The sequence below is a fragment of the Pygocentrus nattereri genome, chromosome 15 (assembly GCF_015220715.1).
Source record: "Pygocentrus nattereri isolate fPygNat1 chromosome 15, fPygNat1.pri, whole genome shotgun sequence".
Lineage (NCBI taxonomy): Eukaryota > Metazoa > Chordata > Actinopteri > Characiformes > Serrasalmidae > Pygocentrus > Pygocentrus nattereri.
This window is the reverse complement of record NC_051225.1, coordinates 650,173-667,672: the sequence shown is the minus strand read 5'-3', so window position 1 is coordinate 667,672 and position 17,500 is coordinate 650,173. Positions and strand designations below refer to the sequence as shown.

General features: G+C 42.5%; 1 protein-coding gene across 6 annotated transcripts in view; it reads right to left on the bottom strand.

The window, feature by feature from the left end:
* Positions 1 to 17,500, bottom strand: part of LOC108415160 (ephrin type-B receptor 3-like) — a 98,428-nt gene that overhangs the window by 38,789 nt on the left and 42,139 nt on the right. For all 6 annotated transcript variants that reach the window (XM_037545285.1, XM_037545282.1, XM_037545286.1 and 3 more), the window contains exons 2-3: positions 15,769 to 15,833; positions 375 to 1,047 (exon numbers count right to left, since the gene is read on the bottom strand). In XM_037545285.1, coding sequence (XP_037401182.1) covers positions 375 to 1,047; positions 15,769 to 15,833 — 738 coding nt within the window. The remainder of the gene's footprint in view (positions 1 to 374; positions 1,048 to 15,768; positions 15,834 to 17,500) is intronic.

Sequence of the window (17,500 nt, the reverse complement as noted above, 5' to 3'; positions counted from 1 at the left end):
TTTTTCCTTCCTTTTCCTCTTCTTCCTGTCTCTATTTTTCTTTGTCATCTCTCTTCTTTCCTATTTCTTTTTTCTTTCTCTTGTTCTCTTTCCTGCTTCTATCTCTCATCTCCTTTCTCTTTTTTCCCTCCTTTTCTCTCTTCTTCTTTCTTTCTCTTTCCTTCTCATCCTCTCTCTTCTTTCTGTCCCCCCTCTCTCTCTCTTTTATTTCATTCCCTCTCTCGCTGCTCAAATTGAGGTCAAATGACTGCAGCCCTAACAGATGGGAGGGGAAACGAAACGGCAAAATAAAGGAAACATCTTTAATGCGCCGCTGCAGGATTTACTGCGAGCGGCTACATCGGGAAACACAAAGCCCACCTGCCCGCGCTCACCTTGACACTGCGTTTCCTTAATGGCGGGCTCGAAGCCAGCCATGCAGGTGCAGGAGCCGACCGGAACCATCCACTCTCCGTCCCCGTTACAGTACAGCTTCAGTGGCACGGACACTTCCACGGCGTTCGGCACGCAGTTGCCGGGAGCGATGACCAGCGAGGTGGCCTCAGCTCCTGTGGCCGTCTCTGGGAAGACGGCGAAGTTGGCGATGGTGGTGGAGCACTTCTTGTAAAAAACCCGGACGGAAATGAGTGACATGCACGCTCCCAAATCCTGGAACGCCAGGTAAAACCCAGCCTTGGACAGCGGGCCGAAGCTGCGGATTTTGGTGTTGACCCGGCCTGATTCCAGCATGGAGAAGCTCTCGTCCGGAGCAATTGTGTCCACTTTGACATATGGGTTCTCCATCCAGAACGGGCTGGTGGCCGTGGCTGAGTCCGAGTCCGACTCGTAGTAAAAGAGGTTGAAGGTCTCCTTGCAAGATCCGGGAATGTTGGGAATGCTGTTGCAGTCGCGTACAGTGAACTTCATCTCCACGTACACGCGCAGCACGTCCTTGCGCGGGATGAAGTCGCTGCGGAGCCAGTTGTTCTGGTTCAGCTCGCGGACGTTGCACACCTGGTACGTCCGGATCGGGTTCATGGCGTCATCGTAGCCGCTCACTTCTTCCCACTGCCGGAAAAGAGGGAGAAACTGTGAGTCATGGATTCATAATAACAGTGGAAAAGCTTCAGGGTGACCTTCCAGCAGCCGCTCTGTCTGAGTGCAGCGTGTGGAGTCCTTTAATAAAACAGCAGCTCATACTGAAAAACAGTAAAAATCACCTTAAATCCACTCAGTACTACCGGATATCTAATCAATACACCTGATATCTAATCAATACACGACATCTAATCAATACGTCTGATATCTAATTAATACGTCTGATATCTAATCAATACACGATATCTAATCAATACACCTGATATCTAATTAATACGTCTGATATCTAATCAATACACCTGATATCTAATTAATACGTCTGATATCTAATCAATACGTCTGATATCTAATTAATACACCTTACAGGTGCCCAAAATGCCTGCTGAGCTGCAGAAGAACTGATGTGGGTTCTCTAGAGAACCTTTCAGTGGATGCTCCAGCATCTGCCCACAGGCTTTTATTACACGCGTTCTTTGTGTCAACAGGGGTTCAGTTGTTTCAGGGAAACGTGCTCCACACATCCAGCTCTGAAAGGTCCTTTAAGGAAGCAGAAGTGGTTCTTGAATGGCGGCTCTCCAAAGAGTTGCTTTAGCACCTTTATTTTGAAGAGCGGCCTCACTCAATAAAACCATAAAACCATAAAGAGCAATAACAGTAAAGACGAACAGCACAAAACAACAGCTGTCAAACAGCCGACGCCGCAGAACACCAACAAAAACACCAAATCAAGTTCCTACAGCGTGTCTGCTCTCTTATATTACGGTTCTACAATGGTTCCACAAACGGATGGGCTGGTTGGACACTCATACGAAGGTACGTTAGCTTAATAAACCCGCTGTCCTGTTTATGAAATCATTTTTGATTAGTAACCACAGCCACCATTCTCAAAAACCATGGTTCTCCAAGGGTGTTTTAGTTAAGACAATGGTTCTACATAGAACCATCAACATGATTAAAGGGTTCTTTGCATGGTGAAATTGTTCTTCAGACTGATGGACTGATGATGTGTTGTATATGGTTCTATGTGGAACCAAAACCGGTTGTTCTATTTCAAGCTTGGCATTGTAACAGCAGAACCCTTTTTGGTGCTATACAGAACACTTTTTCAACAAGGTTCTATAAGGAACAACAGACAACACATTCCACATCAGTCTGAAGAGCCACTTCACCATACAGAGAACACTTTAAGCATGCACAAGGTTCTGTGTGCTCGTAGCTCTATATAGAAACACTGTATTTACTAAAGAACCCTTGAAGAACCTTTTTAAGAGTGTATAGTTAACAAACTCCCAGACAGCAAGAGTGCGATGGCCCTCGTCGTCACTGTCACACGTCAAATTTCACCGTCAGAATAATGTTAGTCTGCATTTTGAGACGGCTGGACGACGGATTATTAAGCGGAATTCCACTGATTTTCTAAAATTCCTGCATAATTAACTGGTTAAGCTGTAATCTGAGCTGCTCACAGTGGTGGTGATGGGAACCAGACGTCCCTCTAAAAGCTCCTACAGAAAGTTCCTACATGAACTGGTTCTGAATTCACTGCCTGATGACTGAGACGCTGTTTTATGAGTTTAGAGAACTTCAACTCCATTCATGGTGGAGGGAGACATGCAGGGCGCTGTGCGGCAAAATAGTCCCCAAAGAAAACTCATTATTCCAGATTTTCCACTGTTTTCCATCATCAACATTCCATATAAGCTCAGAAGACTCGTGTAGGTTCTCTGGTGGTTCTGGATGGTAAATAAAGTGTCTATATCTGTGTTGTAGTCATGGCGACGCCTGGTTCCCATCACCACCACTGTAAAGACGTTTCACACCAAACCCTCTGAACCTCTGTCAATGCACTGATTTGTAACTGAACTTGTGATAAATAAAGAACTTATTTAACATTCGGTCAAACGGCCGTCTATAGTTTTAGCACTGCAGCTACGGGGCTAATGTGGCTAACAAGTCCTTTGAAGCTTACAGCCCAACATTTACATCCCAGCTTATATCTAATCTGCAATCTGCAGCCGCTGGTCCCACAGATAATCCGTAGCTAGTCCGGTATGTAAATCTGATATACATGTCTGACAGGTGAGCTCATACATCCTGTTATAACTGTTACTGTGCTACCTGTATGTCTTTTAATATCCATTTAAATGTGTCAGAATTATTTATTTATTTATTTATTTCAGTGATTTCCGTTTATTTTAATGATTTTTTTATAATAGGCATGTATTTAGAGTCTAGTTGTGCAGCTTTTGTGACGTAGTTGTGCAATTTTTAATTTGAACTTTATTAGGAAGAATGTAGAGGAAGATGCATAAACATACAAAATATGCCATCCATATTCATTCTATCATATAGTGTTAAACTTATATGTTGATATGTGGCTAAAATAGTCTGTATGTCTCAATTTCAAACATGCAGCCATACATAATCGCATGTTTGTCCACATGTGACAAAAACAGCTGGATACAGAGAAATCCACACGACAACATACGTCACTTTTAACACCCATATATCGGATTTCTCTGTGGGCCTTGGGCTGAAACAGAGCCAGCAACACGTCACTGGCGATGCACAGACACTCAGAACATGAAGCGCGACCATAAGCGCAAATTAAAGACGTTTAAATACGTTATGAACCAGCTGCTTTAGCCTTGCAGCTCCAACGACCGCTGGTACTGGTTTTAGCCACGCTAATGTAGTCAGTCCATGTCTGTAGGTCACAGAGAGACGATCCGTGTCAGAAACCCCCGAATCAGGACTGTGACCGACGCTGGACGGCGACGCACAGCTAGATTCAGCATTAAGCTCCCATTACTCGTTAGCTGCACTGCTCTTGTATCTGGACTGGTTTGCTGCTCTGCAAGTGGCAGAAAACAAGTTTCATGATCTGCCAATACAGTGAAATCATTTCAAATGACCGAACTGGACGAGGGACATAATGTCTAGACACGTGTCCGACGATCCGACGATCTTTCTCAGAACGTTGGATATTTATTATTTCTGCACGGCGCTCAGGATAAAAGGGAAAACTGATTAAAATGATGACTTGTGTTTAATATTCGCTCACTCGAGAGGAAGTTAAAGACAAAGCGCAGAGCATTTAAAGTCGACCCTGAAAATAAAGATCGTTAGCAGGAAAAAGCCAAACGTGCGCTGCAAACTAACAGCATGTGTGGGTCTGTTTACATCAGCTGTGTTCTAGCGCTCAGGCCCCGTGTCTTTAATTAACAGAGGGATATGGATGTGGTGGAGACAGAACATTCATCCCTGTGGGCTCCAGAGACGGGAGCAGACGGTGCTTTAAAGGGACAATACCCTACATTTCTCTTTATTCTTTCTCCTGAGGTCCACTCATGACATCGGTGTGGTTTATGTATTAATTCATGTGTAACCATTTTTCATTCCACATTGAATCTGTGATACTGTCCCTTTAAGACTCGCATATGTAAACGAGCTCTGTTCTGATTGGCCTACTGAATCATAACTTCAGGGTGAGGGGGCGGGGCTAAGGTACTGTAGACAGTCCTTCTCATGTCACAACAGTGTGACCCATTTTCTGTTTAGAATTAAACAGACTGGCCCTTTAAGACTGCCATATGTACATGAGCTCTGTTCTGATTGGCTGATTGCACCGCATTCTAAAGCAGACCAGACTGAAATGCTCTTTAGAACTTCAGTGCGACTGAGCTTGAGGCTGAATAGGTGGATATATATGGTATTAATGGGTTGCAGTACGTGACATCACAAAAACAGCACATTAAGGAGCTGAGAGCTCTCCCAGAACGAGTGTGTGTGACCTCAGAACCACACAGACAGGAAAAGCGTGTTTATTTTTAAATACATATTTGCATGTGTGAGTTTTTACAATGTGTATAAACTACACCAAAGTCCCACTCAATTAAAAAGTGAAGACGATTCGTGGAGGTTGAGTTTTCAGTGATATGGGCCCTTTAATGCAGCCCAGAGAATCAATAAGCAGGGCCAGGTCAATGTGGCTGGAGAAAGCATGAAGTGTCAATGGCTGTTTAGGGCTGGGTAATAAATTGCTGAGGGAGTGTGGTGCAGTGGGGGTTGGTGGGGGGTTGGGGGTGGGGGGGCTAGCTGTGCAGTTCTGAGGTCACGCTCGCTCCTCCTGGGACGGCGAGGCTCCGATATCATGCATCACGCTATCCGCTCCTCAGAATAAATGCATTAAAGAGGCTTTAGAAAACAGGGCCAGGATCTCCTGCATCGATTCTCCTTACCTCTAATTAATACTTACACAGCTACACAGGGTGTGCGCACGATATGGCTGAGTTAAACGGCCGAGTCAAGGGTTCTTTAGTAAAGGCAATGGTTCTATATAGAACCATCTACAGCACGCTCTCTGTTCATCTGAAGGACAATCTCACCATGCAAAGAACACTTTAAGCATGCGAATGGGTCTTTGAGTGTTCATGGTTCTACATGGAACCCTTAAAGAATCTTTTTCAAGAGTATATAGAACCATGGACACTCAAAGAACCATTTGAAAGCTTAAAGAGTCTCTGCAGGGTGAAATGGCTCTTCAGATTGATCGTGAATGTGCTGTAAATGGTCACAAGCTGGACTTAGTAACTATAGCAGAACCCTTTTTGGTTGCTATTTTCAAAAATTTCTAGAGAATCATAAAAAATATGGTTCGTCAAGGGTTCTTCAGTAAAGAAAAGGGTTCTGTAAAGAGCCAGGAACACTCAAAGAACCATTCAGAAGCTTAAAGAGTTCTGAGGGAGAATGTGCTGTATATGGTTCTATACTGAATCTTTTTGAAAATGGTTCTAAACAGCTCCAAAATATGGCTCTGTTTAATTACAGTGTCAAGCTCGTTAGAGGAGCAGAGCTATAAAGAACCATATACAACACATCTTCATCAATATGTGGAACTCATGGCTCTAAATAGTGAAGGAGTCTTGGTTTTCCATGGTATGGGCCCTTTAAAGCACACATCATTACTGATTCACCCAGACTCTGTAAAGGTTTTACTGCACTGCCTCTCGTCTTTCCGCCGCTCTTCTCTTCCTTCACCCCTGCAGTCGGCGCAGGCCGCAGCGCGATTTTACTTGCAGATCGCAGCGGCGCCGCTGGACGCTAACGGGGAACGTCTAAAGGCTGAGGTCACCGCTTTCGTTCTCCATCCAAATGATCGACTGTGAGGGTCAGACTGGAGCACATGCTGACGCGCTACCGCAGAGAGGCGGCGTTTACTGGGTCTCGTGCCGTCAGTCACGCTGATTTAGCTTCGGCTAAATGGCTAATTCCTCAGGGACTCTGAGTGTTTAATCTTAAACCATGGAATTCACCCTGAACCACATAAACACACACACTCACACTTTATCTACACCAGCTCGGACATTTCACCTCGAATTCCTGAGCCCAAAAATCCGATAAGTAATAAATAAGCAAAGGAAAACACCCGAGAGGAAATTTACACTGTTGAAAACATAAAACTACTGTTTCATTTAAAAAGCTCTATAATGTTCATATGATCCACACAGTCGCTCTGACAGACTGTAATACACTACAGGAAGCGTAGGGGGCGATACGGCTTCTACTGTTTCATTTAAAAAGCTCTATAATGTTCATATGATCCACACAGTCGCTCTGACAGACTGTAATACACTACAGGAAGCGTAGGGGGCGATACGGCTTCTACTGTTTCATTTAAAAAGCTCTATAATGTTCATATGATCCACACAGTCGCTCTGACAGACTGTAATACACTACAGGAAGCGTAGGGGGCGATACGGCTTCTACTGTTTCATTTAAAAAGCTCTATAATGTTCATATGATCCACACAGTCGCTCTGACAGACTGTAATACACTACAGGAAGCGTAGGGGGCGATACGGCTTCTACTGTTTCATTTAAAAAGCTCTATAATGTTCATATGATCCACACAGTCGCTCTGACAGACTGTAATACACTACAGGAAGCGTAGGGGGCGATACGGCTTCTACTGTTTCATTTAAAAAGCTCTATAATGTTCATATGATCCACACAGTCGCTCTGACAGACTGTAATACACTACAGGAAGCGTAGGGGGCGATACGGCTTCTACTGTTTCATTTAAAAAGCTCTATAATGTTCATGTGATCCACACAGTCGCTCTGACAGACTGTAATACACTACAGGAAACGTAGGGGGCGATACGGCTTCTACTGTTTCATTTAAAAAGCTCTATAATGTTCATGTGATCCACACAGTCGCTCTGACAGACTGTAATACACTACAGGAAACGTAGGGGGCGATACGGCTTCTACTGTTTCATTTAAAAAGCTCTATAATGTTCCTATGATCCACACAGTCGCTCTGACAGACTGTAATACACTACAGGAAGCGTAGGGGGCGATACGGCTTCTACTGTTTCATTTAAAAAGCTCTATAATGTTCATATGATCCACACAGTCGCTCTGACAGACTGTAATACACTACAGGAAGCGTAGGGGGCGATACGGCTTCTACTGTTTCATTTAAAAAGCTCTATAATGTTCATATGATCCACACAGTCGCTCTGACAGACTGTAATACACTACAGGAAGCGTAGGGGGCGATACGGCTTCTACTGTTTCATTTAAAAAGCTCTATAATGTTCATATGATCCACACAGTCGCTCTGACAGACTGTAATACACTACAGGAAGCGTAGGGGGCGATACGGCTTCTACTGTTTCATTTAAAAAGCTCTATAATGTTCATATGATCCACACAGTCGCTCTGACAGACTGTAATACACTACAGGAAGCGTAGGGGGCGATACGGCTTCTACTGTTTCATTTAAAAAGCTCTATAATGTTCATATGATCCACACAGTCGCTCTGACAGACTGTAATACACTACAGGAAGCGTAGGGGGCGATACGGCTTCTACTGTTTCATTTAAAAAGCTCTATAATGTTCATATGATCCACACAGTCGCTCTGACAGACTGTAATACACTACAGGAAGCGTAGGGGGCGATACGGCTTCTACTGTTTCATTTAAAAAGCTTTATAATGTTCATGTGATCCACACAGTCGCTCTGACAGACTGTAATACACTACAGGAAGCGTAGGGGGCGATACGGCTTCTACTGTTTCATTTAAAAAGCTCTATAATGTTCCTATGATCCACACAGTCGCTCTGACAGACTGTAATACACTACAGGAAGCGTAGGGGGCGATACGGCTTCTACTGTTTCATTTAAAAAGCTCTATAATGTTCATATGATCCACACAGTCGCTCTGACAGACTGTAATACACTACAGGAAGCGTAGGGGGCGATACGGCTTCTACTGTTTCATTTAAAAAGCTCTATAATGTTCATATGATCCACACAGTCGCTCTGACAGACTGTAATACACTACAGGAAGCGTAGGGGGCGATACGGCTTCTACTGTTTCATTTAAAAAGCTCTATAATGTTCATATGATCCACACAGTCGCTCTGACAGACTGTAATACACTACAGGAAGCCTAGGGGGCGATACGGCTTCTACTGTTTCATTTAAAAAGCTCTATAATGTTCATATGATCCACACAGTCGCTCTGACAGACTGTAATACACTACAGGAAGCGTAGGGGGCGATACGGCTTCTACTGTTTCATTTAAAAAGCTCTATAATGTTCATATGATCCACACAGTCGCTCTGACAGACTGTAATACACTACAGGAAGCGTAGGGGGCGATACGGCTTCTACTGTTTCATTTAAAAAGCTCTATAATGTTCATATGATCCACACAGTCGCTCTGACAGACTGTAATACACTACAGGAAGCGTAGGGGGCGATACGGCTTCTACTGTTTCATTTAAAAAGCTCTATAATGTTCATATGATCCACACAGTCGCTCTGACAGACTGTAATACACTACAGGAAGCGTAGGGGGCGATACGGCTTCTACTGTTTCATTTAAAAAGCTCTATAATGTTCATGTGATCCACACAGTCGCTCTGACAGACTGTAATACACTACAGGAAGCGTAGGGGGCGATACGGCTTCTACTGTTTCATTTAAAAAGCTCTATAATGTTCATATGATCCACACAGTCGCTCTGACAGACTGTAATACACTACAGGAAGCGTAGGGGGCGATACGGCTTCTACTGTTTCATTTAAAAAGCTCTATAATGTTCATATGATCCACACAGTCGCTCTGACAGACTGTAATACACTACAGGAAGCGTAGGGGGCGATACGGCTTCTACTGTTTCATTTAAAAAGCTCTATAATGTTCATATGATCCACACAGTCGCTCTGACAGACTGTAATACACTACAGGAAGCGTAGGGGGTGATACGGCTTCTACTGTTTCATTTAAAAAGCTCTATAATGTTCATATGATCCACACAGTCGCTCTGACAGACTGTAATACACTACAGGAAGCGTAGGGGGCGATACGGCTTCTACTGTTTCATTTAAAAAGCTCTATAATGTTCATATGATCCACACAGTCGCTCTGACAGACTGTAATACACTACAGGAAACGTAGGGGGCGATACGGCTTCTACTGTTTCATTTAAAAAGCTCTATAATGTTCATGTGATCCACACAGTCGCTCTGACAGACTGTAATACACTACAGGAAACGTAGGGGGCGATACGGCTTCTACTGTTTCATTTAAAAAGCTCTATAATGTTCCTATGATCCACACAGTCGCTCTGACAGACTGTAATACACTACAGGAAGCGTAGGGGGCGATACGGCTTCTACTGTTTCATTTAAAAAGCTCTATAATGTTCATATGATCCACACAGTCGCTCTGACAGACTGTAATACACTACAGGAAGCGTAGGGGGCGATACGGCTTCTACTGTTTCATTTAAAAAGCTCTATAATGTTCATATGATCCACACAGTCGCTCTGACAGACTGTAATACACTACAGGAAGCGTAGGGGGCGATACGGCTTCTACTGTTTCATTTAAAAAGCTCTATAATGTTCATATGATCCACACAGTCGCTCTGACAGACTGTAATACACTACAGGAAGCGTAGGGGGCGATACGGCTTCTACTGTTTCATTTAAAAAGCTCTATAATGTTCATATGATCCACACAGTCGCTCTGACAGACTGTAATACACTACAGGAAGCGTAGGGGGCGATACGGCTTCTACTGTTTCATTTAAAAAGCTCTATAATGTTCATATGATCCACACAGTCGCTCTGACAGACTGTAATACACTACAGGAAGCGTAGGGGGCGATACGGCTTCTACTGTTTCATTTAAAAAGCTCTATAATGTTCATGTGATCCACACAGTCGCTCTGACAGACTGTAATACACTACAGGAAGCGTAGGGGGCGATACGGCTTCTACTGTTTCATTTAAAAAGCTTTATAATGTTCATGTGATCCACACAGTCGCTCTGACAGACTGTAATACACTACAGGAAGCGTAGGGGGCGATACGGCTTCTACTGTTTCATTTAAAAAGCTCTATAATGTTCCTATGATCCACACAGTCGCTCTGACAGACTGTAATACACTACAGGAAGCGTAGGGGGCGATACGGCTTCTACTGTTTCATTTAAAAAGCTCTATAATGTTCATATGATCCACACAGTCGCTCTGACAGACTGTAATACACTACAGGAAGCGTAGGGGGCGATACGGCTTCTACTGTTTCATTTAAAAAGCTCTATAATGTTCATATGATCCACACAGTCGCTCTGACAGACTGTAATACACTACAGGAAGCGTAGGGGGCGATACGGCTTCTACTGTTTCATTTAAAAAGCTCTATAATGTTCATATGATCCACACAGTCGCTCTGACAGACTGTAATACACTACAGGAAGCCTAGGGGGCGATACGGCTTCTACTGTTTCATTTAAAAAGCTCTATAATGTTCATATGATCCACACAGTCGCTCTGACAGACTGTAATACACTACAGGAAGCGTAGGGGGCGATACGGCTTCTACTGTTTCATTTAAAAAGCTCTATAATGTTCATATGATCCACACAGTCGCTCTGACAGACTGTAATACACTACAGGAAACGTAGGGGGCGATACGGCTTCTACTGTTTCATTTAAAAAGCTCTATAATGTTCATGTGATCCACACAGTCGCTCTGACAGACTGTAATACACTACAGGAAACGTAGGGGGCGTACGGCTTCTACTGTTTCATTTAAAAAGCTCTATAATGTTCCTATGATCCACACAGTCGCTCTGACAGACTGTAATACACTACAGGAAGCGTAGGGGGCGATACGGCTTCTACTGTTTCATTTAAAAAGCTCTATAATGTTCATATGATCCACACAGTCGCTCTGACAGACTGTAATACACTACAGGAAGCGTAGGGGGCGATACGGCTTCTACTGTTTCATTTAAAAAGCTCTATAATGTTCATATGATCCACACAGTCGCTCTGACAGACTGTAATACACTACAGGAAGCGTAGGGGGCGATACGGCTTCTACTGTTTCATTTAAAAAGCTCTATAATGTTCATATGATCCACACAGTCGCTCTGACAGACTGTAATACACTACAGGAAGCGTAGGGGGCGATACGGCTTCTACTGTTTCATTTAAAAAGCTCTATAATGTTCATATGATCCACACAGTCGCTCTGACAGACTGTAATACACTACAGGAAGCGTAGGGGGCGATACGGCTTCTACTGTTTCATTTAAAAAGCTCTATAATGTTCATGTGATCCACACAGTCGCTCTGACAGACTGTAATACACTACAGGAAGCGTAGGGGGCGATACGGCTTCTACTGTTTCATTTAAAAAGCTCTATAATGTTCATATGATCCACACAGTCGCTCTGACAGACTGTAATACACTACAGGAAGCGTAGGGGGCGATACGGCTTCTACTGTTTCATTTAAAAAGCTCTATAATGTTCATATGATCCACACAGTCGCTCTGACAGACTGTAATACACTACAGGAAGCGTAGGGGGCGATACGGCTTCTACTGTTTCATTTAAAAAGCGATGTATGTCTTAACGATGTATGTCTTACCCACAACCTGGGCTTTCATAAGATAACAAAAACTGAAATGAGAACTTTCTACTTTCCTACTGTGTTTAAAACAGGCTACTCCAGTCTCCAGTCTGCTTTCTGCTGTTTGTTTTGAGAGACGTGCAGCCAAAAACATGCAGAAAAGGCAAAGAGGTTAAAGTAAACAATAGCCATTTCATCATAGAGCTCAATAAAACTGGATCATGTAAACATATCCACTCAGAATATCACATTTATGTACATCCTTACAGTGTTTACAGTCTTACTGCAGGACAGACTGGCAGCCTTGGCTTTCTTAACCACACTGTGCAGCTTTAATGTCTATGAAACGCTGAGTTAGACTCCGTATCAGCTGATATTCCATATCAAACAACTCCCGTCTGATTACTCAAACATGTCAGCGTGAATAAAGTAGATGTCTATATGTGTTTTTGGTCTTTGATGTGGTAGAAAAAGCGATGCTGAGGGTCTTGCAAACATATTAAAGGTATTAAACTGAATGTGACTGTAAAAGACTTCATGTACAGACGGACTGTGGGCTCCACTCCCTCCCTCCGCTTTTAGGATTATTTACAGTTTTCAATGATTATTTACAGTTTTTTATGATTGTTTACAGGCCGCTCCACCCTCCTCTGTTTGGCTTTTCCTCAAACTCTCCCCTGCCCATCACCCAAAATAATAAACAACTGAGGAGGCCGAGTAAACAAACGGAGAGACAGAGAGAAACAGAGAGGCAGATGATTAAGGACAAAGAAGAAGAAACCGTCCAGTTTAAACTGCAGAGATACAGTCTGGATTCATATGCCTGAAGTATGTTTATGATCCTCTTACAGACGTTCTGATCTCAGGAGTTTAGGACTGAGCTGAGTGTCGCAGTTAAACTGAGGCAGAAATCTCTCACATTAGAAATGAATGGAAAACCAAAGCAACTAAATAAAAGTTGTATATATATATACTATATAAAATCATCATTTATAGGGTTCTTCATTTTGGGAGGAATCTGTCCTAAACCCTAACCTCTAAATTTACACTTCTGGTGATAAGACTTCAATAATAATAATATTTTTCAAAATATTTTTAAGTGATGTTGAAAGAATTACATTTCTAATGAGTTTTTAAATAAAATATGAAAATCAAACAAGGTTTCAATGAGTGGGCGGAGCCTTATCTTGCCCACGCCCCCTGCATTTCAGAGCAGGCAGTGATGCTGCATCCCTGTCCCTCATGGCCACATGGTGAGCAGTTAGATCCCAGTGTTCTGAAGTAAATGTGTCCCAAAGTCTGAAAGTCAGTGAGGAACATTAAGAATCTCCATATTTTCTGCAGTTCAGCTCTTTTTAGTGTTTTAGTGTAAAATATGGTGATTTTCTGTGTGACCAGCTGGTCAGAGCTGAGTCTGCTGGTCATGAACTGCTGAGTTTCTGAGCTCAGAATGAGCTGAAACCGTCACGACCGACACATTCGGTCCAGTTTGGGTCGAGTTCTGATGACTAAATGAAATTTTCAGTCATCAGTTTTAATAAAATAATCATATTAAAGGTTTAGAGTCACTCAGAGTTTCAGTCTAAAGACTAAGATCAGTTAAAAGCCCCAAATATGTTTCAGCTCTGACTCTGAACCAGGTCAGCAGAACGATGCATGTTTGAGTCTGAGTGAGTTACAGACCCGTCAGCAGGACACAGATCAAATCAGATCAAATCAGATCTAATCAAATGTAATCTAATCAAAAAAATTTAAAAAAAGCGGCTTCACAGAATTCCAGTAAAGACAGAGTTTTAACAAGAATGTAAAACCCCCCGGTGAGCAAGCCAGGGGGCAACAGTGGCAAGGAGAACCACCCTCAGAGCTGAGGAAGAAACCTTGGGAGGAACCAGGCTCACCAGGGGGGACCCGTCCTCCTCTGGTCAGACTACCTACAAATTACTGACCAAAAAAAACAAGGACTCTATACATCACACAGGTCTGCTGTTAAGCCCATGTGTACTGATATAGTCATAGTGTACATAATGTAAGCGATGATGATGATGATGATATTATTATTATTATTATTATTATTATTATTGTTACTAATAGTAGTAGTAATAGTTAAGAGTCCATGAAAACTTCAATGTGGGGTGGGCAGCTAGTCTGAAGCGGATAGCAGGAGAGCTACAGAGCAGACTACAGCCTTTAAAAGAGCATCTGCTGAGGTGTGAGGGGGTGTTGGTAGGAGTTGGGGGGCATCGCAGGGTGTCTGAGGGTCTTTCGGCAGTATTATGGGCATTTTTGTGTGTTGGGGGGTCAATGCAGGGTCCGGGGCGGGTTGGCAGATTGTGCTATATTACTCCCAAATAGATGTTCTTTGTGAAGACCAGCTGGTACAGCATTGTTATAAAGGAATGGGGGTCCGGGGGGCGGTGTAAGGGCGTTGCTGGGACAGGCGGGGGGGCTGATACTGCCCTAAAGTACAGAGCAGGTCCCAAATGATATACAGAGTCATAAACAAAAGTTTGGATGTCCTTCGTCAAATTCCATATTGTTGATTTTCTAAGTGAATAAACACGATGTTTTGTGCAAACTTTAGATTTTATGTTTTTATGTTAAATTCAGCAATAAAATACAAAAAACTGTAAGAAATTTAGCAGAAAAGGGCCAAATTTAAGCTCCCTGCACAGGATGTGTTAAACTTTTCATGGAGAAAATCAACAAGACGTGCGATTTACTGGATTTAACATAGTAGGAGAGAAAAATCAAACAAACATGCAGCCTGTGGCACATTATATACTTCATATCTCATCTTCCCCAAAGTACCTTAGGGTGTGTTCTCTATAGAGAACCAACTTTCACTCAGAACATAAACCCGACGTGCCATTTGACCAGGAGGGCCAGTTTACATACTTTCACACACGACTGAGGCTGCTGGGGCAGTAAATTAAGAGCGGTGTTTGTAAACGGACAGACTGTTTCGCACCTCGTCAGTAAAACCTGCGGGAGCTGCTTTTGTCAGTTAGAGCAGAAGCTCAGCTTTAAATGCGCCTCTTATAGTGAGAGTTCACCACATGTAGGTTTAGAGGTTCTACGGTTATTTAAGTGGACAATGATCTTAATAAGACCTCGTAGTTTTACTAGTTTTGACACCTGAGTGACAGTCGTGTTGGTCAGCATATCACTGTGAAAGTTTCAGAAAACGAGAAAACCTCGTATCTCCAGAATGGAAACTTTACAGGAGGAGGAAAAACCTACTGTACTTTTAATGGAAGTCAATGGAACCAGAATTTCAGTCATAGTGGGTCATTTCTTTTAGTCCATTCGTCATGAAATTTACACACAGGGCAAAGAGTAACATGTATTTTCAATTTATGTCCATTTTTTTTGTTTGTTTACCTTCCGACAACAGCGATAAGGAATCATAGTGTGAAACAGCACAGGAGGAGAAGCTCGGAGCTCAGAGTGCAAAGCTGGAGAAAAGACGGAGAAGGGGAAAAAGGGGGGAAAGGGGGGGGAAGGAGGGGGTGACTGTGCAATGAACAATACAGTCAGAAACAATTTGGCATCATTGTGTTTGAAGGAGGGGGTGGGACCTTGTGAGGGGGCGGGGCCTGTGGGAGATCTGAGTCTTTACTGGGGTTTAACGATGCATGATTAATTCTCTCGTATTTCACCTTCAGAAGGTTTTTTCTCTTTTTTTTTGGGGGGGGGGGTATTTAGAGGTGTAGGGGGGGGAGTATTTATCACAGCTGGACTCACCCCAGTTTCAGGATGTGAAGTCCACGCCAGCTCTGTGGTGGCCCATTTGGTGTCCATCAACGTTTCTGCAAACAAACAATAAAATAAAAGACTTCAGGCCAAGAGACAACGGCAGCTGCAGCAGTAAACAAACAAACAAACAAACAAACAAACATCAGTACACCACAACAGCTGGATTAGAGTCACGTCCAAACAGCTTCTGACGGATATAAGAGGAAAACACCGACAGGCAAACGGTGTCTGTACTGTTTCCACAGGAATTCATTGGTCAGGATTCATGGGTAAAATTATTTATAGGTTTTATTCAGATTTAAAATTAAAGCATTTAGACAGAAGGTTTGCTAAAACACACGTAGACCTAACAATGCATTTAGTATATAAATTAGTAGCTTTAATAGTGAATATTATACATTTAATAATAAATATTAAGGCAGATTTAGTATATCTAATTTATTTATTAAGTACTGTGTATGTATGTTAATATACATATTTATTATTGAATTTTACATATTTATGTTTTGTAGTACATGATAAGATATATTATTAGCTGTAATGGTTTTATATATATATATATATATATATATATATATAGTAATGTGTAATATTACTAGTAAACATCTGTTATTTTTCTGTCCTATACGTCATGTGAACATTTCAGAATGATGTAACTATTATATATTTAGATGTATTACATGTATGTTTTACATCAGGTTGTTCATAAATATTTATACAGACATTACATATAATTAATACATCCTGAAAAGTGTGATCGGTTTATGGTTATTTATTTTATTTATTTTGCTCAATTTATGTTTCATTTTTTACAGTCAAAAAGTCTCTTTACACTGATTTACATTACAGGTACAGAACATTTTGCCACCTCACTGTTTCTAGACAGGATGAGACGCAGCAGATTTACTAAAACATCATCTAAATGTAGTGGTAAATACTAAATATTTAATATATGTATTTAGCAGTAAATCTACAAATGCAGTGGATACGAAAGGCTCAGCAGCAGATTCAGTAATCAGCAGATTAAAGTTAAATGAACAGAGTGTAGATTAAATAATCAGGTCGTAATCTGGGAGGTTTCTGTATGTAAATCAGTTCACGCTGATAAAGATTCACTCCAGATTTGGACCAAGTGCGTCTGTGTGTGTGTCTGTGTGTGTGTGTAGGTGTGAGTGTGTGTATGTGCGTGTGTCTGCGTGTATGTGTGTGAGTGTGTGTGTGTGTGTGTGTGTAGGTGTGTGTGTGTGTGTGAGTGTGTGTGTGTGTATGTGTGTGTAGGTGTGAGTGTGTGTGTGAGTGTGTGTGTAGGTGTGTGTGTGTGTGTGTGTGTGTGTGTGTGAGTGTGTGTGTAGGTGTGAGTGTGAGTGTGTGTGTGAGTGTGTGTGTGAGTGTGTGTGTGTGTGTGTAGGTGTGTGTGTGTGTGTGTGTGTGTGTGTGTAGGTGTGAGTGTGTGTAGGTGTGAGTGTGTGTGTGTGTGTGTGTGTGTGTAGGTGTGTGTGTGTGTGTGTGTGTGTGTGTAGGTGTGAGTGTGTGTATGTGTGTGTGTCTGCGTGTATGTGTGTGAGTGTGTGTGTGTGTGTGTGTGTGTGAGTGTGTGTAGGTGTGAGTGTGTGTGTGTGTGTGAGTGTGTGTGTGTGTGTGAGTGTGTGTAGGTGTGAGTGTGTGTGTGTGTGTGTGTGTGTGTGTGTGTGAGTGTGTGTAGGTGTGAGTGTGTGTGTGT